This window comes from Mytilus edulis, chromosome 9 (assembly GCF_963676685.1).
Source record: "Mytilus edulis chromosome 9, xbMytEdul2.2, whole genome shotgun sequence".
Lineage (NCBI taxonomy): Eukaryota > Metazoa > Mollusca > Bivalvia > Mytilida > Mytilidae > Mytilus > Mytilus edulis.
This window is the reverse complement of record NC_092352.1, coordinates 70,971,909-70,996,841: the sequence shown is the minus strand read 5'-3', so window position 1 is coordinate 70,996,841 and position 24,933 is coordinate 70,971,909. Positions and strand designations below refer to the sequence as shown.

The 24,933-nt window shown below is 31.4% G+C and overlaps 1 protein-coding gene across 1 annotated transcript in view; it reads right to left on the bottom strand.

Moving 5' to 3' along the window:
- Window positions 1-24,933, bottom strand: part of LOC139488957 (U3 small nucleolar RNA-associated protein 6 homolog) — a 159,294-nt gene that overhangs the window by 94,052 nt on the left and 40,309 nt on the right. The window contains exons 12-13 of the mRNA XM_071274944.1: window positions 23,777-23,856; window positions 23,119-23,184 (exon numbers count right to left, since the gene is read on the bottom strand). Of these exons, the coding sequence (XP_071131045.1) occupies window positions 23,119-23,184; window positions 23,777-23,856 (146 nt within the window). The remainder of the gene's footprint in view (window positions 1-23,118; window positions 23,185-23,776; window positions 23,857-24,933) is intronic.

Here is a 24,933-nt window from a genome sequence, read left to right as displayed (position 1 = left end):
TTTTCTGATTGAAATTTATTGAACCAATTGAGATTCTAGTCACAATAGTGGTATACGTTCCCATACGGACGTTATCCACATTAAAATAATCAGATCTGGTCAAAATACCTATTCTGATTTAATAGTTATGTGTTTACACAGTCTCGTGTACCAGGTGTACACGTAACAGACTGCAAATTGTAAACAATCGAACCAATTGAGGTTCTAGTGACAATAGTGGTATACGCTCCCATACGGACGTTTTCCACATGAAAAACAATCAGATCTGGTCAAAATACCTATTCTGATTTTAATATAGTGATGTGTTTACACAGTCTCGTGTACAGACTGCAAATTGTAAACAATCGACTTTATCCAAACTTTACACTCGACCCGTTTCGTAGCATTGCTCTAATGCAGTGAAAAATCCGGTCAGCTGAGCGTGAAAAAAGAAATAAACATCCGTTTAAATATATATCTTTTTAAAAACGTAGCACTCACGTAACATGCCCGATTTTGACAGCAAAATTCTGCCTTTCCTCGGACCCGATTTAATGTTTGAAAATGGCGGCTAAACAAAAGTCGTTTTCTATGTCGTCGTATTTCCAGACTCGTAAGCTGTAAAAATGACGAAAACGTGCATATCAGAAACTTGGCAGAAGCGCTGTATTCTGATTCACATTAAATTAATCGTATACCGATATTCCGAAAACAAATAATGTCTTTTATAAAACATAAGGATTTTCAACAGTAAACTGTTAAAAATCCTTGCCGACGAGAAACATGCGTTCTCTTGAACGCAAAAATTAAAACTAAAGCTAGTGTATGTTACACAGGTGAACTATGACGTAGGTGAGTACATCTCATGGATGTAATTTTTAATCACCTAGTTAATTGCGATGAGAACATGTTGTGAAAGCAAACATATTCTATATAATATAAATGTAATTTCATGATAAGTATATTTAACCAAATTCATATAAAATAGGTTTTGGACTTTCAATATATAATTGTCGAAATATCTAGGGCAGTAAATTTGTACTGTTTAAGTCATAAGTAACAGCATAACACTAACTATATGTAACTAAATATTTCTAAATTTCTGTATGTGCCTGTCAGGAACCTGTAATTCAGTGGTTGTCTTTTGTTGCTGTGTTACATATTTGTTTTTTGTTTCATTATTTTGTAAATAAATTAGGCCATTGGTTTTCTAGTTTGAATTGTTTTTATATTTGCAATTTCAGGGCCTTTTAAAGCTGGCTATGCGGTATGGGTTTTGCTCATTGTTGAAAGCCATATGCTTACCTATAGTTGTTAATTTCTCTGTCCCTTGTGGAGAGTTATATCAGTGGCAATCATACCACATCTTTTTTTATTATATTTGAAGTCTGAATAATGTCACAATACAAGTAAATAGTCAATGGAAACTTTGAAGTCTGAATTGGAACTTACAAGCAAATGGACAATGGAAACTTTGAAGTCTGATTTGTAACTTACAAGCAAATGGACAAAGGAAATCTGTGGTTATCATAAGAATCGGACTAAACGATGACAATCATTCATAGACATACTCTATTGTAATATATGATTTATCAATATCTGTATTCAGATTAAAAATAGACCTAGTGGTCATTGTGTGAGGCCAACGATCGGTGGTCAGCCAAGGCTGTGCCTTAAAATCTCATTTATCATGTAACCAAATCTATTGTTCAATTTTGTCATTATTCAATTGAGCGACTGTCCTTAAAATTGTCAAATTTCCTCTTGTTTACGGTTCATCACAAGTTTAATTTCCAATTCTTTCATCCATGTAAATTTATCATTCAAAATTATTAAAAGAAATTGAATTTGAGGTGCAGCAACGATTATACTTTAGCTCAGTTTTCCGCAATGCTAATTCCCATTTATAATACAATTCCTGCTTTAAATGGTTTTAAACTCAAAGGGAAAACTGTTAATCAGTGACCCAGTATTGATTTCAGAACCCTTGAGTTGTCCATAAGTGTTTGATTTGATAGGCTTATTAACCCAAAACGAATTAATTAGGTGAATATCGCATGTCGTTCTGAGGCAAAGGGTTGAAAGTTTTGTTAAATTTGACTTCAATATTTGGTACACATCTGTTGCTGTTTCAACTTCTGACATTTAAGTTAACATTGAGCTTCTGATATCTGATGTTTAGATGACAATCAGAGAAGATAACCAATGCAATCCTTTAGAGTTTTATTTTTTTCTCTGCATTTTTGGAAGGAGAGAGTTACACAAAGTTGCAAAACTCCACAAGCAAAACACAACTCATTATTGCAGCCGTCAGGGTAGAGACGAACTAGTGCTCAAGGTGATTGTAATTTAGGACTACCATACAATGAGGCTAAACATTTGCAAGTTTTACTGCTGTTTTAATTCCCTTTTTATTGGCAAAACTTTTCTCTCTTTTGCCTGCACTGCTAATTGCAGAATTCCTAAACAACTTAGATTTTTTTCTCTTTTAAGGGGGTCTCATTGGGGGGTTCTGATCCCGGATCCCGCTTACTGTTTTGTCAGATTCCTGTATCCCGCTTATACTATGTACCTAAGCAATTCTCATTTTTTTGTAATTCCCGTTTTCACAGCACAATAATTTGACTTTCCCGTGTCATGCTTACGAAAAATCGGCAATCCCACGTCACGCTTAGACCCCAATGAGACCCACTTTATAGTATGTAAAAACTCATAATTGTCTAATTCCTTCTAAGGTGGATAATCAGTTATTGTCTCATTACCAATCATACCACATCACCTATTTTTTATACTAATAAAATGATGCAGCCTCCTAAATTTCTTAACCATGCTAAGTGAAAATCTTTCAGCCTGCTACGGAGAATCTTTCATCCACGACCAGACTGACGATAAGTTCCGTTTGACGTACATCCTTGGATCAAAACAATGTGGTTTCTCTCCTGATACGTCTTGTCACTTTAAGTTGACAAACAGATAATTAGATGACAACATTCTAACGATGTTTTATATGTTAAAATTGACTTATATTTCCCTGATCCGTGTCATGTGGAATCTTGATCTGACAACAGCAAGAAATGGTAACGATGAAGTCATTAATTATATCCCTGATTGTATTTATGAATTTCTGTTTATGGGTATCATATTGGGAAAAGTGGAAAAATAACTAACAAGAAAATTTAATTAGAACTAATTAGACAAATGTATTTGTGATTCAGGAGAGAATCTTTTTGGCTCAGTAAATATCATCAATAAAGGAGTTGAGAATTATTTTCACAAGGTCACAGAACAGAAACCTGGCTGGTGCTAAAAACTCCTCCAGCATACAATCTTGGATTTCAAATTTTTGGATTTGAATGTTTTTGAAAAGAGTATTTGCAGAAGCAGAAAAAGCGCTTCAGTTCAGATGCAAAAAATGTTCATCAAACCATTTTATTGTTATTTTTTTAATATGTCTTTGAACAGAACTATTTTTTTAATTTCAGAAAAATGAATACATATTGAATTATAATTGAATGTATAATATTCAACTTTTCAGATGGACAACAATTATACAATATAATAGAAATAGTACTCCAGTCTGGCCATGTTCCTAAAATATCAACTTACAACTTTTAATTGACTCATATTTAATACACAGTGTCTATAAATACAATTGATTTATCGCTGAATGTCTCAATATAAGGAAACGTATGAATCTCAATTTCCAACCAGATGCACCGAAATCAACAAAGATGCAACTGTTCTAATAATATCAAATACGAAAGAAAATCATAAATCTACGCTGTCACTAATGGACGACTATAATTGTAGGGCATTACAATGACGGATGTGAAAAGCAGACAATATTCCTCATCAAACTGAAGCGAAAAATCAGTATTATGTTCATATCTGAGGTTCACAAGTCATCAAAGTGAAAATACACCCATAAAATTAACAAATAAAAGAAATAAATGAAAAAGCATCGAGAATAAAAGGGTAATTCATTCAGTGTTGTCGTTTACCGAAGCAGATAATTTAATCGTTATTACTTGTTGGGAAGTTATAAGAGATCTCGGTACTATTGTGATCCCAAACATGGATATGGTGGGCCCAGAAAACTATTTTATTGGATATATTATGTGATTAATCAACTAAAACAGGACATTTATACTGTTAGGTTTTAGATTATATATGGTTACTATAGAAGCTAGGAAATTGTTTTATTTATACAATAAATATATAACAATAGGTCTGATTCATAGGTCTTATTAAAGATTGTTATATCTGAGTACTGTGACCCAAACATACCCTTCTGTGGTACTGGAAATCAAGCAAATAAAAATCCAGCTCTAGATTCCTAGACAAGTATGAAAAAACTCTTGTTTCATTTATTTTCAATCTAATTATAATTAACTCTTGCTTAATCCTTTTCTCCATGACACATTTGGTGGGTTCATCCTTTACTACATGATGATCCCTTTGACCTGATTAAATTTGTGGTACATCAGTCGATTTTGCCATCAAAAATCTGTATCAATCTTCATCAAAATTGTATCCAATATTAAAAGTTTATACTAAGGAATTTCCTTGATGAAATAAATTTGTTTCCATGAATTATTATTTTTTCAATAACATATTTATAAAGTTATCATTTCATTCAAATAGGCTTGTTACCATTTCTTTTTTTAAATCTCCTATCCAAAAAGTATATAAAACAAAATTCTTCATTAGAAGATAGAAAGGTAAACATTCCACAGAATTATGAAGAAACAAAATACGAGGTAGTTGGGATTAGATACTTTTTATCGTTAATGCAATATTCCTGACAGTGCACTTTGTATAGAATTGCACTATGTTTCACCAATGTCCTATTATTTGTAACAAAGCAATAAATCTAGATGTCCTACCAACTATGCCGATATTGAACATACTGTCGCATCAGTCAATGAGTTATGGGTATAGATTACAAATACAAGTCTTTCGCATTAATTATTAATTCCAAACAATGTAACTAGCCATGTTTTGATGATTGTGCAATTATTTTTTTTTAAAACATTGAAAATTGATAGGAAACAAAAAGATCTGCATGTTTTTTTTTAATATTTAATAAATAGTACCGTGGTTTCTGAAAACCTTTGCCATACATTCTTGACAATGTGATATTACGTTGACATCTGACAATTGAATTTGTGGCATGTAAATTAAACCACATAACAATCAAATTTTCTTCCGAATAAATCGGCAACGAATTGATTAATGCAAAAACCTATGAAAAAACATAAACTACATCTTAATGACATAAGATCAACCGCGTAAAAACAATTCGTAACGGAGAAGGATGCAGGAACCACGGATCTGGGCCTGCTTCTACAGCGACAACATCATTATCAATAAAATATCGTTTACACAGCTTTGCCGAGTCATAAATAAATTCTCAATGACTATAATTGTTAGCAATCCTCCCATACAATTTTCCATAAAAGATGTTTAAACAGCTTTAAAATTTTAATCCCTGCACCAATTTTGTGATAATTGTGTGCATATCGCATGTTATGGCTTCTGACTCCTGCTGAGAACAGCAATATGTCACAATCAAATAACACCATTATGACATTTATGATCCATAAGGAAAGAAGAGATTTATATTTATATATGTTGCAAGTACTCTTTTTAAATGAAAATAATATTTCTGCACTATTTCCTGGAATCAGTTAATAATAAAATTAAAATAACAAAAATATAAATTATTATAAAGAACAAGTGATGCAAAGAAATTGTCTGCAAATGTACTATTGGTAGTGTACCGTCTGCTTGATTTAAATTTCATAATCACAATCTAAAAAATTTGGAATATTGAAAAGTCCTTTCAGAAAAAAAATGTTAAATGTTATATTTTGGATCATCTTAACTTTGTCACACATTTTTAAGTGTTGGTTAATAGTCAGTGGTTGTCTTTGACAAATTTTAATGTGTCAGAGGTGGATTTAGGGGGATGGTGCATGGTGCCTAGCCCCCCCTTTTTTCGGAAAAGATTTGGTTAATAATTTAGGGAATCACTGAAGTGTGTATGGATCAGGCCCCTCTTTAGCAGTCAGTGGACCCACCTTATGAACATTACTTGATCTGCAATTATGTGTTCACTGTTGTTGTTTTTTAGGTTTTAAATTTTTCATTTAGAGTCTCTGATATATTTATTGACAACATTAGTTTTACTCCAGAGGCTTAAGACCTTGACATAATGAATATGTATAATGACAAAACTCAGCTACCAGTAAAGCTGCACACACAAAGATCTCTATATGCTGTCCTGACAAACGTAGCAGCAGACATGCCAATCTATGTGCTGTCCTGTAGACTTGTCCAATGATCAATCAACATGATTGATATAAAAACAAAGACAATCAACAGTGTGTTGCTGACCGTTACGTTTCAGATCTTTCTCCATTCCTCACAAGTCCTCGGCTTAATTCCCAGGATGCCGATTACGTTCAATGAACATTCCACAACAAAACCGTCCTGCAGCGACAACATCACTACCATACTTCTCTCATCACACAATTAACGAGGTATTCTCGTTGATAAAAGTAAAAACTTGTTCATCAATAATCTTATCTGAAAGAATCTCATTGCATGCTGAGTGTCATAAAGGGAATTTGATTTTTCCGGACAGCGGGACATGTTCAAACTCTGATGAAACAATTCCATCCCATCTGCAGTCGTTAAAAATTCTGATGGTTTAATTAATTGACGTAAATAACAAAACTGTCATTCGGGGACAATCATAAACATGTTAAAAGAGACTTAAAAAAAGTGCTTTCTATCACGGTTAGCAAATTGCTCATACAAATAACATCTCGGTGCCTAATCTAAAGTAAAAATATTTCTTCAAAGTCTGTATGCTAAAGAAGAGGAATTTGTTTGGAAATGTAGGATTATATCACTCATGCATTACTCCTTCAAAGGGTTTGGTTTGACTTGTTATTTTGCTGTTGGACATCTTAGTTATTTGTAAAGCAGGATTAATCTCCAGGTGCACACCCAATTATTGTTTTTCTTGCCAGATTACGAGGTATTTTCCTGTACTATACATTCAGTGGCCGATCCAGAAATATTCATAAGGAAGGGCCCACTGACTGCCAAAGAGGGGTTCGCTCCAGTCATGCTTCATTGGTTCCCTAAATAAACAACAAAATTTTTCCCACAAAAGGGGAATTCAGGTTTTGCTCATTGTTGGAAGTCATATACTAAGCTGTATTTTACGACTTTGTCCCTTGCCTTTTGGTGGATAATACAGACCTCTCATGGGCATCATACCATATCTCCTTAATTTTTATCAAAAATTGTCTATTTAAGTATCACATTCTCCAACAGAACCAAAGAAAAGCAATTAAATCTTATCTTTAACATTAAAATACAAATACAAATCTCCTCTTTAAAAAGTGTTTCCTAAATTACAACAGGACCCTATTTGGTGTCAATCACCCTGGCAAAGCAAATGATGGTGGCCATTAAATGGACATATAATCTGCTCATCAAATCAGCTTTTTGGCCATTAATATCACATCAGCCTGTCAGAGTCAAAGATAAAACTACCATCACTTCTGTAATAATAATATCATTGAACACAATGAACATTACTGGATCTGACAGGTATCTTTTGTAATTGGATTGTAACATATAGTAAAAAAAATCTCTTGTGAAAAATAGGAAGTTCAAGATTATCTTTGCCTCCCAATTAAACATGCAGGTTAAAATATGATACACAGCAGCATACCACAACCACTGAACTGTGGGTTTCATTGGGGTCTAAGCATGATGCGGGATTGTCGATTTTTTGTAAGCGTGAAACATGAAAGTCAAATTATTGTGTCGTGAAAACGGGAAATGAGGTCTAGCGGGACCCTGGAAATGAGAAAAAAAATAGAATTGCTTACGTACATAGTATAAGCGGGATACAGGAATCTGACAAAAAAGTAAGCGGGATCGGAACCCCCAATGAGACCCACTGAACTATAGGCAACTGACAGAATATGGGGAAAAGTACATGTGTCTTATCGAAAATTTAAACATAGCATTTATTCTTCACTTGTTCTTTTTTGTCTCCAAGTTAAATATTTGTGTTTTCCCCCCCAACAGTTTTTGCCAGTTACTTAGTTATCCTTTTGAAAGGAAGAAGAAGGCTCTAATTATATATAAGTACATACACTACCTTGTTGAGGACTCAACTAAATGTAAACACAATTTGTTTATATAACACAGTGTTACATAATATAATTATTGAAATTAAAATTTTAATTTGTGTTTAAAGTTGTCAGAATGACATAATCTTTTGTTCTACACTTTCTCTGTGGTTACTGGTAACCTGAGGAGACATTTCATCTTGACAGGGAACATGACAGTTAATACACACTAGAAGATCTGAATTCAATACCTAGTACATGGGAATACCTACATTTTATACAACCGATTTCAATGAAACTTTGCATCATCATACAAAGTGGGATATTTAATGTCAATTTTTATTTGCTTTCACATGGGCTAGCGATGTTTTTACAACATAATTTGAGTATTTTTATGTCTCAATGAATATTTATAAAATCATTATTATGAAAAGATTTCGACACACCTCATCATTTCTATAAAGTAAATTTATAAAAAGAGATGTTTTTACAATTTCAAAAAAAAGTTAAATGCATAATTACTGAATTGTTATCGATTTTAACATTTAAAATGAATAAAAGACATGCTTTGAAACATCACATATTTGCTTGCAATTCTATGGGTTCTTTCTGCAATATGGGTGTGTACAAAAAGGTCCATCACAAACTAGCATTCTATCTGACAGCATGCCATTTTTCTTTTTCACCTCATTGATATAACATTGGCGGATCTAGGGGGGGGGGGGGTTCCAGGGGTTGGAACCCCCCCTTTTTTTTTGGCCGATCAATGCATTTGAATGGGAGCATATAGCTGGAACCCCCCCTTTACTCTGGGTTGGGAACCCTCCCCCCCCTTTTTTAAAATGGCTGGATCCGCCTCTGTATAAATAGTAGATAATTTAAAGTCCTGCTTAAAAGTAATCATCTTTATTGCATGTATTGCTCTGTGTTGCAGGCCTTACTGTGACTTCAAGAAGATGAACAGCAATGCTTCTCTAATTACTATCAGTGAAAATCTTAAAAAATGAATTTAAAATAAAGCAATACTCTTTGGTGTGGGTATTTTTGCAAAAAAAATATGAAATGTTGCACAAATCATTGACCTTATAGTATCTAATTTAAAAAAATGTTAATGGCTTTGTTTATAAAAAGCATCACTAATCTCTTAAATTCTTACAGAAATAAAAATTTAAAGTATAAAAGTTGTCTGATTTTGTGCTGCTTTAGAAGCATTTTTCACTATCACTGAACATGGAACTTAAGGCTTTTGAAGAACTAACGATACATTTTTCAAAATGTCACCAATATAGTTATTAGCCATGAGTTATTGCATCATTTATTTAATCTTTCCTGGTTAAACTTGTCAATTGACCGATTTTTGATTCAATGATAGTTTGTCTTCATTTTCAGAAAATATTGTGATGGTCTTCGACTAGGCAGGAACAAGGGTTGTTATTTTCAAAAAGATGTCTAAATATGTCACTGTAAATTGATGAACTATCAGTAGAGAGAAATGAACATTGAGGGTTAATTGTCGGGGAACTGACAATTTTAGTTTTGAAATAGATGTGTTGATTTTAATGAGACAAGAGGGTAAGGTAACTGAGGCTTCATTTATCAATTCTCAGAACTTAATGATTTCTCAGTTTTGAAGATTAATTTGTCTTTTCATTTTTTTTTTCTCAATAAGATACAACAGAATCTGGAAAAGCATTTACCATTGTCATGTTTATAGATTATATATGGTTTTGAGTAGGAGTTTCTCGGCTACAATCAGATCAAAGAGTAATAGCCCTTAGGTCCTTGGACATATTTACACCAATTCCTTAATAATGTATTTACAAGTTTCAGATTTATTCTTTTTATTATCATATGTATGAACACAGCAATTTCTGAATTTCCAATATGAATAGAACTGTTTCTGAAAACGCCGGCACAAAAGGGGTATTTCCCAATATGAATAGAACTGTTTCTGAAAACGCCGGCACAAAAGGGGTATTTCCCAATATGAATAGAACTGTTTCTGAAAACGCCAGCACAAAAGGGGTATAACTCATTTTAAACGTGAGTGATTCGACTGATTGATCAATGCCTATAACCTCCAGCGCCTAAATAACATACATGAACTTAGGATGACATACAAATGAATGTCTATTTTTCACAGAAAATGGATGTTGGTAGTTAGTTTGGTTTGTTGCAATGTCTTATATAAATGAACAATATTTTCTGGTAATTCTGGTAATCTTTTACTTACATATAATGCAAATATGCAGTTTGGTTATAGACAAAACCACTAGCTAGCCATTTCAGAGACTATAAAAGCTAGGTCCAAAATATAGTTGACTGAAAATATCTATCAATTGTATAAAATTTCCAGTTTATTGCTAAAAAAAAGTTTGTCTAACAATCTTTGATGGAATACGATCTTACTTTTTCAATTACCAGCACCATCATGATGATGAATTAGCGTTACATCAATATACATGTATGTATTTTCATGTCTCATTGATTTGACCTCATATGTCCTCTATCAACTGTAATCACCGAAATCAAAATCTATTTATATCCCTTAAGTCAGGGTCCTCGATCTATCTTACTATACTGCAGATGTCATCCTTGTTAAGTTATGGCACACATTTATCCTGAAGGCAAGATTTTACAAATTATTTGAAACACGATTTAGGAAATAAAAATATGACTGTATATATATATAGTAAAAATATTTTACTGAAAATGAAAACTTTATTTAGGTAGATCAACTGACCACTTTGATAGGCCAACTTTTCCATGGAAATACAAAAATAAAAGTGATAACAAAACTATGCAGACTATCAAAAAGACACAAGAATATAGATATAAATAATTTTACTTTTCAGCATCTAAAGCATGATGGGAAATTGGATTGCTTATATATATAAATAAGTACACAGCAATTATCATAATGTTTATGCATCAATTGTTAGATTTATTGATTTATTGTAGTTTGCATCAAATCCAGTGGCAAATATTTCATGCATGTTCAGGACAATCCACTAATTGGAATAAAATTCACCCAATCACAAGGATTCATTTAAACTTTTGAAAATTTTACCCAGAATGCATTAGATTCTGAACCAATGCATTGCAGTAAATATAATAATTATGTTCATCCAATTTAGATAGACCAACACCATACTATTACTTGCATTTGCAATTCTTTCAAGAAAGCTCAGATAACTCCACAAGATTGAGTGTACTGTATAAGGAATCCACTGAGAATTCCTGCAGCTTAACTCATTTTGCTTACAAAATTTAGGCAAAGGTTTTAGGGTGAAAATCAGGTTCAGTCTTAGTAGTAGATAATCTCAAAATTGCACCATTTTCCTTCTTTTTTTTCACCATATGTTTAGCATAAAAAAGTAATAAACAGCTACGCCATGAGCGCATGATACGCCCGACGTCTTGTGTGGGAGTTTTATGCAATAATCATAAATAGTTTCTGAGAAAGTTTTAAGCAATAACCATATATTGTTTTTGAGACACGGTGGGACATGTGAAACCCCCAACCCTGTTTTTTTTTTTACAAAAAACTGAATATTACTAAAATAATATTTTGAATCAAAACCAAAAAGTATAAAGTTCTTTAGATTTATATAACAAAGAAGTGTGTTAAGTTTTAAGCCATAATCATAAATTATTTTTGAGATACAGCGCCACATGTAAAAAAAAACCTCCCCTGTTTAACAAAATACTCAATAACTCCAAAATAAAGTTTTGAATCATCACCAAAAAGTATACAGATCTTTAGATTAATATAACAAAGAAGTGTGTAAAGTTTTTAGCAATAATCATAAATTGTTTTTGAGATACTGCACAACATGTTAAAAAAACCTCCCCCTTTTTTACAAAATACTCAATAACTCAAAAATGAAATTTTGAATCATCACCAACAAGAGGCTGTCACAACGACAGCAAACCGGATTTATTAATATTTATTTTTGTCCTGGCAATATCACAAGAACCATTACTGATGAATGGTGAAAGTGAAAATCGTCAATATCAAATTTGACCTCCATTTTGTCATCAGTATCAACATCTTAAAATTTGAAAAGCTTAGATTGAATGGTTCATGAGTAAATGCAACAACGTGAATGGAAACGCCATTTCACAATCTTTCAAGAACCATAACTCCTGAACAGTAAAAGTCAAAATCGTCATAATTGAACTTGACTTTTAATTTGCCATCAGTAACAACATATAAAAATTTCAAAAGCTTTGGTTGAATGGTTCATGAGAAAATGCACGGACACGACTGGAAACACCATTTTTCAATCTTTCAAGAACCATAACTCCTGAACGGTAAAAGTCAAAATCGTCATTATTGAACTTGACCTCCATTTTGTCATCAGTAACAACATATTAAAATTTGGGAAGCTTAGGTAGAACAGTTCATGCGTAAATGCACGGACACGACTGGAAACTCCATTTTTCAATCTATCAAGAACCATAACTCCTGAACGGTAAAAGTCAAAATCGCCATTATTGAATTTGACCTCCATTTTGTCATCAGTAACAACATATTAAAATTTGGGAAGCTTAGGTAGAACAGTTCATGCGTAAATGCACGGACACGACTGTAAACTCCATTTTTCAATCTTTCAAGAACCATAACTCCTGAACGGTAAAAGTCAAAATCGCCATTATTGAACTTGACCTTCATTTAGTTGTCAGTAACAACATATTAAAATTTTAAAAGCTTTGGTTGAACGGTTCATGAGTTAATGCACGGACAACATTTGATTCCCGCCCGCCCGCCCGCCCGACCGCCCGCCCGACCGCCGTACATCCCCAAATCAATAACCGACATTTTTGTCACAAAAATCCGGTTAAAAAGTATACAGATCTTTATATTAATATAACAAAGACATGTGTTAAGTTTTAAGCAATAATCATAAATCGTTTTTGAGATATGGTGCGACATGTAAAAAAGCCCTCCCCCTCTTTTACAAAATACTCAATAACTCAAAAACAAAATTTTGAATCATCACCAAAAAGTATACAGATATGAAGATTAATACAACTAAGAAGTGTTTAAGTTTTAAGCCATAATCAAGAATCGTTTTTGAGATACGATGGAACATGTGAAAAAAACACACCCCTGTTTTAGTTACAAAGTGCCGTTACTCAAAAAGTTTTAATCTTACTTTCACCAAAAAGTATACATATCATTTGACCATCATAAGAAACAACTATGTTAAGTTTCATGAAATTTGGATAAGTCGTTCTCAAGTTACGGTGCGACATGTTTACGCCGGACAGACAGACGGATGGACAGACGGACGGACAGACAGACGGAGAGACAGAAGCAAGGACACTGAACATTTGTATACCATAATACGTCCCGTCAAAACTTTGACGGGCGTATAAAAATAAAATTGATAAATTATTATTAAAACAGTGTTTATTTAAATGATATAGTGACAACCCATCTGATTTATTGACTTTTTCTAATTAATTTATTGTGGAGAGAATTTTAAGTTTGTTATAAGGACTTTGAAATCATAATCAAAATTTAAAAATGTTAAAAATACAATGCAAAATTAGGTAAAGGTAAATCAGAGCCATGAAAAAAATCTTTAACGACATTTAAGGGCAAGATCTCCCCTTTTGGCGAGATAAAAGTTTGTCACAGATAACATAGTCAAGATAGCATAGTCTTATCTTAAAAGTTAATAATAAATGAGGTTTTATCAGGACGACCTTATAAATATTTGACTGATAATTTATTCCGCAGATGTCACTGACAGAAATGATCATCATTTACGATGTTACATTATTTTATGTAAATCGTCAACTTTAGAATCGTCATATTCCACCTAGACACTTTGACCAATGAACCATGAAAAATCAGAGTAACTTTTGTACTTCATTTTTCCACATATAACAGAAAAATAGAAAAACGATTATTTATAATGATATTACATTAAAATGTCTGTTGATTTTTTTTGTGGGCTAATCTATTAAACTTCAAAGAAAACTATATGGGTGTATTAATCATTTCCATATATTAATGTTGTTTTTTATATAATAACTTACAACATCACAAAACATCACAAACAATTTCATCTCGGTAGTCATAATAATATATAAGATTTTATAAATATTTTACGGACCATTTAATTTAACCTGAATCAAAAATGCATAAAACCTTTAAGAATTTTAAAGCATATTATTTTTAATTTCTGTATCTTACGTATTAAATCATTTTATCTACAATTCTTTAGCCTATAACCACCTGGTACGGAACAAGCTGAAATCATATAAAGATTAGTGATTTTTCTCATTTCCCGAATTTTAATTCAAGCATTCTCCTTTCCGTAGCTTTAACTTGTGCTTGAGGACCGAACACGATCACACATTAAGATCAAATCGGCCCCCATCAGGTGATTTATGTAAAGTCAAACCTTCCGTTATTAAAGTAGTCATTTAGAAACAAAGTTTCTTCATATTTTGGTCATGAGCATGGTTATTTTCACTAAACAGTTCAAATCTTAACTCGGAACCCCATAAAACACTGCAACTCAACACATTTATATGTATTTAATTATGGACGTATTTTTCCAATAACAGTTTAACCCAAAAATCAAACAGGAAAAAAAATCTGTTCGATTTAAAAAATACAATGGTCTTGTATAGAAAACTACTACAACCTAGCTTTCAAAATCATCACATACTGTATAATTTTTAAAATCTATATTCAATGAACAACTTAAGAAATTAATAGGTCCAAAAAATTAAATATGAAAAGATTTAAAGATGCATGCTTTTCATGATTTTGTTGCCTTATCTGATGTTTAACAACTTAATACTAGTGACAAAAAGTAAAGTTTAACTGATGAGCATGGCGATAAGATTGTTCAACCTGATAAACTTGTAAATAAATATAATAATAGATTCAATTCGCCTAAGTCACTCTTATTTTAAGGTCTTTCCAAACATGACTTTTAGTTTTTTGGATATGCATCTACGGATATAATGCACCAATATTTCACTAAAGTATCTTTTAAGAACTAACATTATTCAACTACCTGTAAACAAGACCCTTTGTATCAAATTTTTAATGCTGTAAATTAGTTCAAACACTAGACATATAAAATGCATTGTATAAAGAGGTCATTAGGTCAGTGTTAATAATTCTTAGGGTCAATGGGAGTAAAATACATCAGCATTTGATATTTTTCACTTCTACTTGTTGAAAGAACTTAAATATTTAGATACTTGCCTTGAACAAAGGAAATATAGAGAAGATTTTTTTTTAATCAATACTGGAATAGCCAGACCTTTAAATAAATAATTAATTGCAAATTGTCTGAAGTCCAATAATTATACCATATGTAATTTTGTATACATAATATAGATTCTTGTAAGAAGTGCAAATAATGTAAAAATTTGTTCCGCCTTTTTCATTGAAATGGTTAGATGAGTGGAGGCTCTGTTTTTATGAACTATTCTTTGCTTCAAAGGTCACAACAGATGTAGTTTTAAGGGTTGTACTTTTTAATTGTAACTAGTTATTATATAAGAGAATTAATGGTATGTTATACATGTAAGAGGTATACCATAATACGTCCTGTAAAAGGGCGTATAAAAATTGGGCTGAATTATTAAAAAAATGTTAATTGTACAGTCTCAGTAAAACAATTTAGAATGTTAAATCATGTACTTTTTTCCAAAGAAGAATGATAATTATGTTCTTAAATTAAGAAAGACCATGATCGACATGGTTAAATTGCAGCCAATATTCTAGGTGAGTCCTGTTAGTATTAATTGGTTGGTTGATTGGTGTTTAACACCAACTTCAGAATTACTGTGTATTGGTTGAGGGAGCCACAGTGCCCAAACAGAACCATTTAACAAACCAAATCGGTCAGAAATCTTCCTAATGGTCCACATTATTTTAGCAATTTCTTTTTTTTTTAAAGAAAAACATTGTTTTGATGTTTTTTGTTTGGGGGACAGGGTGGGAGTTATTTTTTTGTCTTCTAACTTTTTATCTTTAGGACATTCACCTCACCCTTATCAAATTAATTTTTCAAGTTTCTTTTCTTAAAATGAGTCCAACTTGAGACAAGGTCAGAACCTGAAGCTGTTCTGGGCAGTTATTCACTCGCTTCTTATATCCTTATCTCTTCATTTTATTTGATAACATAAAATCATAGCAAAAGTTCAAAAATTGAGAAATTTATTTAGTAAAAGATTAATTTTAAGCCTTTTAACATGTATGTTTAGATAAAAGTTTTTAGTGTCAAAACAATTCTGATTCAAAGCGGTATTTCTGTAACTTAATGCAATATCATTAAGCTCTAAAACCATATTTGACCATCCCCTTTGTATAAAACCTTATCTGCTAAATTTATTTTCTAATTATTAATTTTTTCGTTATCTGCAATATAAATTGGCTACCTACACGAACCAAAATTGTTATCTTCTGCAAAGAAGTAGATTGCATACCCACAATGCAATCCATCAACATGGTGACTTAGCAACTTCTGACATGCACATAGATTACCAAATAAAAGAAACTGACATCACCGATAGCAAAGTACACGATTCAAAATTAAAACAAATATTTTTCATTGACTTTGAAGACTTTTTCTGACGGATGTCAAGTAGAACATGTAGAAACAAAAGTTAAAACATTAAATTCCTCAAAAAAAAATCAATCGTTGAAATTAGACGAAACAAAAATCTGCCATTCTAACTCGACACTTGACCATGCTTTGATACAGGTGAAGGATTACAAAACCATTTTTCAAGTGCTCTACCGATTCGTCTTGATCCCTCTTGTGTAATATCGCTGGGACTTCATAGATAACCCAAGGATGGGTAAAGAAGGAAGGGGATTAAGGTATGCAAAGGTCTACCCACTCTCAGACGACAAATAGAAAATCTATATCGACACATACTCTTCAAATTGGATGAAATCAGATTAAAATACTCTAAAAACGATGACATAATTTGATTGGTATTATTATCTGCCATCTGAATTCCCAAATGATTCAATTATGCATAGATCTTTTAAACCAAATTAAACTTTCCAATAGTTTTCTGCTAAAAGTGTCACGATTTTATATTTTCCTCAAGTTTTATGTTTGGATTTGATATCTCTTTATAATTGGAAAATCCCTCCATAAGTGGACTGATTTTTACTTGGTAATCTGCATTCTGTTTTTCTATCTCTAGGTTAAGGATGGCATACTAAACTCTCAGATCTGTACTTAGTGTTTTTTGTTGTTGGGATGTAGAAGTACACATCCACTGTGTTTTTGATATATGTATTTCTATTTGTATCCATCAGATGAGTTAAGCTTTTTTCAACAGATTTTTATAGTTCATTCATATATGTAGTACTGCTCCTGGTAACCCCACTACATGTTGTATGTATGTGCCTGTCCCAAGTGAGGAGCCTGTAATTCAGTGGTTGTTGTTTGTTGCTGTGTTGCTGTGTTGCATATTTGTTTTTGGTTAATTTTTTTATTAATCAACCCTTAAATGAGATGCATTTTGTTATTTTGAGTTATTGGGTTGCTGTCTTGTTTCATGTTTACACATATCACTTTAGTCATCTCTGATAGGAGGTTTGATCAAATTTTTCTGTTATATTTACAAAACTATCTAGGAATTGAAAAGAACTTGTCTAATGAGTCAATCCATGACTCTAAATCACTCCTTACACACATACAAGCAAAGAATAGGGCTTTTTTTGCTGTTCTACATATCAAAGTACCTATCTTTTTTCAGGGATGAATCAGTGTTCAATCAGTGTAGTAAAACAGAAGTCTAACATATTTCTTTCATTTAAAAAATAAATCAATTCAAGCAATTCAGCATTTACCATTATGCCAGATTTCAACCGATTACCAAACAGACCAGAAAGAACTCCTTGCATGTCCCATATTCATTGACTTCCACGTAATACAAATAAAATTGACGTGTAATAATTACAGACAGTTGTGCTATATCAAATCAAAGGGAATTATGTCTATTGAAGTTGGAGAAAGGTCTATGTTGGTGTTGGTGAAAAAATGTAAAATGTTTTCCATTGGTAATCATTAACCAGACATAAAAACTGGCTTTACAAAAGAAACGAGATGTAGTAAATATCAATTAATTATTTTACACCCCAAAAGAATTAAATGTGAATTAAAGATCTCCAAGCAGAGCTTTATATATAATTCAGATTTAATTTGAAGGGATAATTAAATATTTCCTTTTTAGACAATTAAATAAATGTACAATAGTTCTTTTTATTAAAGAGAAAGGTAAAAAAAGATTTAAAAAAAAAGGTGCCAAAGACATGGTTGTCTATTGCTTTCTTTTACATTTTTTTTTTATCTCATTTACATATTAATTTTTATGCCTTGATCAATTTGATTGTGTGCTGTTTTGTTTGTATTCTTTTGATTCCCTGTTGACATATGTATTTGTATTGTCAGTGGTTCATGAGCAATAGACAACTTTGGAATCATGTCCCTGACCCTGAAATTTAGGTTGTCAATTTTGTGCGCCTTTCTAATGTAATTTACCAGTCAGAGGGGATCGCCTGTATCCCTGCTATATTATTTTTCATCAAAAGTCTCTTTTTTCTTCATCATTATGCAGGTTAAAGTTAAACTAGAAATATTATATTTGTTCTGTATGTACATAATCACAATTTACTTATGACAGAGCTGAATAGCAATTATAAGAATTTAATTTGCTGAATAATTTGTGCAACTTAAGCATTATAATTTATTCAACCATTTGTTCAACTTACAAACAGAATTAAGTGACGTTCACTAAAACCAAAGTATGTGATAGAAATGCAAAAACTGAAATATTGTCTTTTATATCTTGTCAAATAATTTTTAACGATATGAAAATCAATTAATATGTAATTTTCCTAAGACAAAGATTTTTTTATTTGAATTGGGTAAGATATGATTTCTCACTATACACACATTTTAGAAACAAAAAAGGCAAATTAATAGCCATATATTGCAGTTTGTCATCCCAACATCACAGTCAGACAAAAGGACAAGGTTCACTTATGGCACAAAATGGCCTAAAATATCAACTTCCATCATAAAACACCAAAAAGGTCTTGATTTGGTTCTTAAATGGGTCTTTTTCAAAAGTCTTAATGCTAAATATATCAATTCTTTTCATAAGAGTACAAAATATTCTCCAAAGTATGCCCATTTTAAACATTTTGTCAAAATATGATGATTTTGTGTATTTATGAGGCCTAAAAGCTTTAGAAACACATTGGCCGCCATCTACGATGCAAAATGTGTTGTAATTAAAAGGTTCCAATTTTCATCAATATAAAAACATTTTGAATCATAGATGGCGGCCAAAGTTAATTATGCCAAAAACAATTAAAATTATGGAAAAAAAGTACCAAAATTAACCTTTTAATACAAATTATGTTTATTTATGGGGTCATAGCTCCATAAACTATAAAGGAAAGTGCCAGAAAAAATATTTTTGTCTGACTAATATTATCACAAGTATTTGTAGGTGAAATTTGTAAATTTTGGCCCCATTTAATAAACAAAAAAATCAGGGCCAATTTTAACCCTTCTTGAACCTTCTCCTTTGCAGTATACTATAAATGTTTGGTATCAACCAAGTCAATGTTTGACGTAATTGGAATGAAGGAAGAGATTATAAAAAAAAAATGGAAAAGTCAAAGCCCTTTTGTTACTGTTTGTCATCTCAGAATCACAGTGAGACAAAATTGCAGTATACTATAAATGTTTGGTTTCAACCCAGTCGATGTTTGACTTGGGAAGAAGGTAAAGTGATGTTTTTAATGAATATCCCGTCATTGTTTACATTTACTTTCACAAAGATGTACATTATATAAAAACTTCGGGAAATGAATTTCCTACAAAACAAACCTGTTGAGAAAACTACACAAAAAAATAGATGGTTTTGCATTTGTAAATATTTGGCCGTGGATTGGGTCAAAATTCACCAGTTGCTACAAAGTCATAAATAGTTTGTGTCCACCTAACGTTCATTGCAAACAAACATTTACAAATTTGTGTCCCGTTAAAGACCTTATAAAAACACAATCAGTGTGATTATTGTTTCAAACCGTCGACAAAATAGTTCAGTGGCATTTTGTAACTAGGAAACTTAGATCCCGGATAATGCCACCTTAAGTTATTTTGTATTTGAACGTCTTTCCCTAAATAAATCACGATTAAAATGTCTATTTATCATCAAAATCTTTTCATTCACTGATAGACGATTTATAAACAAAACCGGTATCCAGTCTAGTAAATTTAATCTCAGACAAAATACAAAAGTCATTTATCTGCAATTTTTAAATTCTTTTCAAAGAGAGTTCAAAATAATGCAATGACTTTTCATTTTAAATTTTTTATCACCTTCTAAATTATTTGATCTTACTATAAATAAATATGAATAAAGTCACGTTTTAATTCCATTAATCTTTTCATCCAAATTAAAATATTTGGTACATTTTTACAGTGCAACCTGTCTATCTTAATAGTTTTTTGGAAGTTTTTTTTTACATATCAAATGTTTAACTGCCATTCCATGGTTCAGTTTCAGTTTTATTATTTTAATATTACTGTAAGAGTAAAAATGCAATTTATCTCATCAAGATTTTCAGCATTTTTTGTTTTCATTTGATAGAAATATATCTCTCAGTTTAAACAGAGGATGTCATCTTCTATGAAACATTATTTAGTAAACACTTATTAGAATTTTTTTTTTTTAAATCGATTTCCCCCCCCCCCCCCCCCCTTTTTTTACTCAAATCACAATAAAAAACATATGTTCTAAAAAATTGCTGTAACCATAACTGTTGACCAAATGATATCAGTTTTTAAATCCAAACCAAACATTGGAATCATGGGTACCAGTCCTTTTTAAATCTTGTGAAATTCATGAGTAAGTTAGTTTGGGAGAAGGGGGCAGTTTAACGTGACTACATAACAACTTAGTGCTCCATGTCCGATAGTATTCAATAGTGTGTCCAATTAACTTTTCTCTTTTAAATGAATAAATATGTTAGTATCACTAAATCGAAAAACTATTTTAACAAACCTGGGACTATTATACTATTACTATAAAATTCCTAAACAAAAGAAAATTTGATCAACTTCAGAAAAATATTAATACAGTTTTGCATATATGAAATTATGTACAAAAATACCTTACAATAGTGTATGTATTAGCTATTCATTAAAACCTAATGGTTTAGGTATCTGCAAAATTTGATCATTATCTTCCATTAATGCTTTAAACTTGGAGATGTGCTAGTAATTTAGCTAAAATTAATCTTTAATTAACATTGAGTAAACTCTTTAAAAAAAATGTCAAGTAAAATAACATGCAATCAACAAAAGATTTTATGCTAATATCTAACAAAACTTTCTTTGTTAATAACTTTTTTAAGACTGTATTGTCAGCCATTTATATGTCACTATAGGTTACAATAAACCATTAGATTGTATGGGCGCAGCCATTTTATGAGCATAACATGGTATTCAGAATTAAGAGTATGGCTAATCCTGATTGGTTGATATGTGACTCGTTATTTTTTATTATTAGAGACTTCGTGCATTCTGCATTACACCAAAGGCCAATAAAATATTTTCTTTTGCCTTAACAGAAATAAGATGTCTTTTCAACGCAAGGACAAGACACATATTTTAAGGTGCAAAATTGATAGGCATATCAATAAGAGATAAGTACAAATTCATTAAGAAAAGCAACGTGATCCTATATTTTTTAGACGAAAAAGTACTGTCTGAATAACTTTTCTGTATTTCTAGCGAGGTTTTGTTAAGAAAATCAACTTTCTAAAGTCTGTATCTCAAAAAAGGCTATCATTGTCGCCTATGCGGAAATAAATTGTTTATTTCAATCTTCAAAATTTAACTTTCTGATTTCTAGATCCTGTTTTGTTTCCTGATTATGACTTTAATTGATGAATATTCAAAATTTGTGCATCGTTCTCCTTTTCAATCAATTTGTTGTGAACATATACAGTTATAAATCAACAGCTAATCCATTTCCTGATGGTCATTATATAAATAATCTTATTCTAAGTCTATGGGAGATAACTCTATATAATAATTCTGACTTCCTCCAAAAAAATGTTAACCACAAACACAACAAGTGTGTCTTCAACATGTAATTACATAAAAAAACAATAGTCAATTTATCAACAACCAAAAAATGAATTTGCAAATATGCAAAAATATAGTATACTGTTCCTGGATAAGCCAATTCTTCAAAGCAGACATAAATTGAATATCTAGAAGAAAGCAACTCCTCATTTTGTTTTTACAGTTATATCTATATTTTGTTTTAAATCATTATTTTTTTAGTAAGTTTGAATTTGACAACAATTTATTTCTATATTCATATTTCAAAATGTAACTTTAAAAACTTTTAAAATGTAAGTTCATGTTTAACAGTTTAATCCTGGAAACATCGTTTCAACAAAATTATAAAAATCGTCATATGAAACAACATATTGAAGGTGGAACAATGTACATAACACTTCAGGGAGATAACTCAGCTAACGTTTTAATTACTTCCATTGTTAAGGAAATATCAAACAGACCAGCATCATTTACACTTAATGAATTACCTTAATCTCTAGTTTTCTGTGTATTGATTGGTAGATTATTATTTATCTTTGAACTATCTTTTTTCAGTGCATGGTGTTGTTCACTTTTGGAAAGCATTTTTGGTAATTTTTTTAAAATATATTGTTCTCTCTTAGACAAGAATTTTTAAACTGGCATGTTCTGAATTTCATGTATTTTAAAAAAATCTTTCTAGTTTAGTGTATTTTAACTTCTTTGACATCAAGATGAATTGAATTGTTAGTAGGTAAATATTTTAGCATATATATATGATTATTCATCATAATGGTATGAGATAAAGGGGAATCTAATCTACTAAAACACTTTATGTAAATGTCTCCTACCTTTAGGTATCACTTTTTCTCTTAATGCCTCTTCATAGACGACATGAAACTTGGCTTCATTTTCATCTGAAAAATAGTCTACCCATATTAGCATAAGCTTAAACGATGTGGATAGGTGGTAAACAAAATCTGACAACACCAAACAAACACCTTAATATATCAAATTTAGGAGAGAGAGAAAGCTATTATTTATCAACTGTATTTATGTTTTTTAATTCTGATCAATTGATTTTAATTAAGTGTTGCCTCTTACTCAGAAGTCTGTAATTCAATGGTTTAGTTTGATGATATATACCAATTAGTTTTTTGTTCATTGTTTTGTTCATGAATTAAGTTGATAGCTTTCTTATTTAAAATGTTTTACATGTGTCATTTTAATGCTTTTGATAGATGACTATGCGGTACGGGTTTTTGTTCATTGTTGAATGGCTTTATGGTAAGTTATAATTAGTTGCATATTGCAGGACTACAAAGGCAGAGAGAAGTACAGAAGAGTAAATAGATAGATTGAAAGGGCAAGGGAAAAGAAAAACATTAGAGGGAGCACAGAACGAGCAGATAAAAGAACAGATATGGTAGAGAGAAGCATAATTCTTCTATTTAAGGCCTAAGCACAGACAATGTGTATCTTGAAGTTCTAACATATAACTCCTTATACCTGTGTATGGTGTTGTATACAAACATTGCTTAGCTATGGCATCCCAGGTCTGTGGTTTGTCTGAATACTCCCTCCTCAGACTATAAAATAAAACAAATTAGTTCAAGTATATATTTGTGACATTATTTGTTCAATTAAACTTCGTCTTTATATCTGTGGATTAATTTATTTTTGTGGGTATTGTTTTTTCGTGAATATTATTGAATCCATAGTAATTAGATTCAAGTTCATGAAAAAAACCCAACTCCAACTGGTGTGAGTATGGTTTTGAGTAAGATGATAGTCTGTCAGGCTGACTCTTGTTAAGAGAGAGCAATAACTCTTCCATGTAAAAAACACTCTTGCAAATTTAGAAAAAAAAAGTAGGCTAATGCCGCTACATTAGGCAGCACTCACACCCGCAAAGTGGAAAGGGATTAATATAAGATGTAATAGCTTGTTTCCCAATCCTCTATAAACAAATAAGTTTAAACTAACTGGTGTGTAGTTTTAAGGACTACTATCATTCTATTTCTACTATATATGTATCATCGGAGACTTTAAAAGGAAAGACAGTTGAAAAAGTACTATTCTTTGCTTTCAGTTTCATAAAGTGTAATAGAGGTATTTCTTGTCATGAAGCATAATACAATAAATATTTTTCACAGTTAAATCAAAACCAGGAAAGAAATTTGTTTGGAGTTATTTCCCTTACAATTGTAGCCAAAGTTTATTTGTTTCTGATATTTTTCACGGTTGTTAGTTGAAATTAAAATAAACTAAATTTGAAGTATAAAACCGTATGCAATATGAAATTTTATGAAAAAAATGTAGATTATAATCTATTATAAAAACCCTGTTGAGTTCTGTTAAGCTGTACTATGTTCAATTAGCTGTCATTTAATTTCCCTACCATGCAAATGGAAGGATATCATTGTCATTGGTGTGGTTCAGAATTTTTCTTGTTTCCCTTTTTTATATAGATAAGACCGTTGTTTTCCTGTTTGAATTGATTTTCACTAGTCATTTTGGGGTCCTCTTTATCTTGCTGTTTGGTGTTAGTTATGGTGAGCTTGATAGCTTTCTGTTCTGTGAGAGCCAAGGCTCCATGTTGAAGGCCATACTTTGACCTATTATTGTTTACTTTTTATACATTGTAACTTGAGCCGAGAGATGTC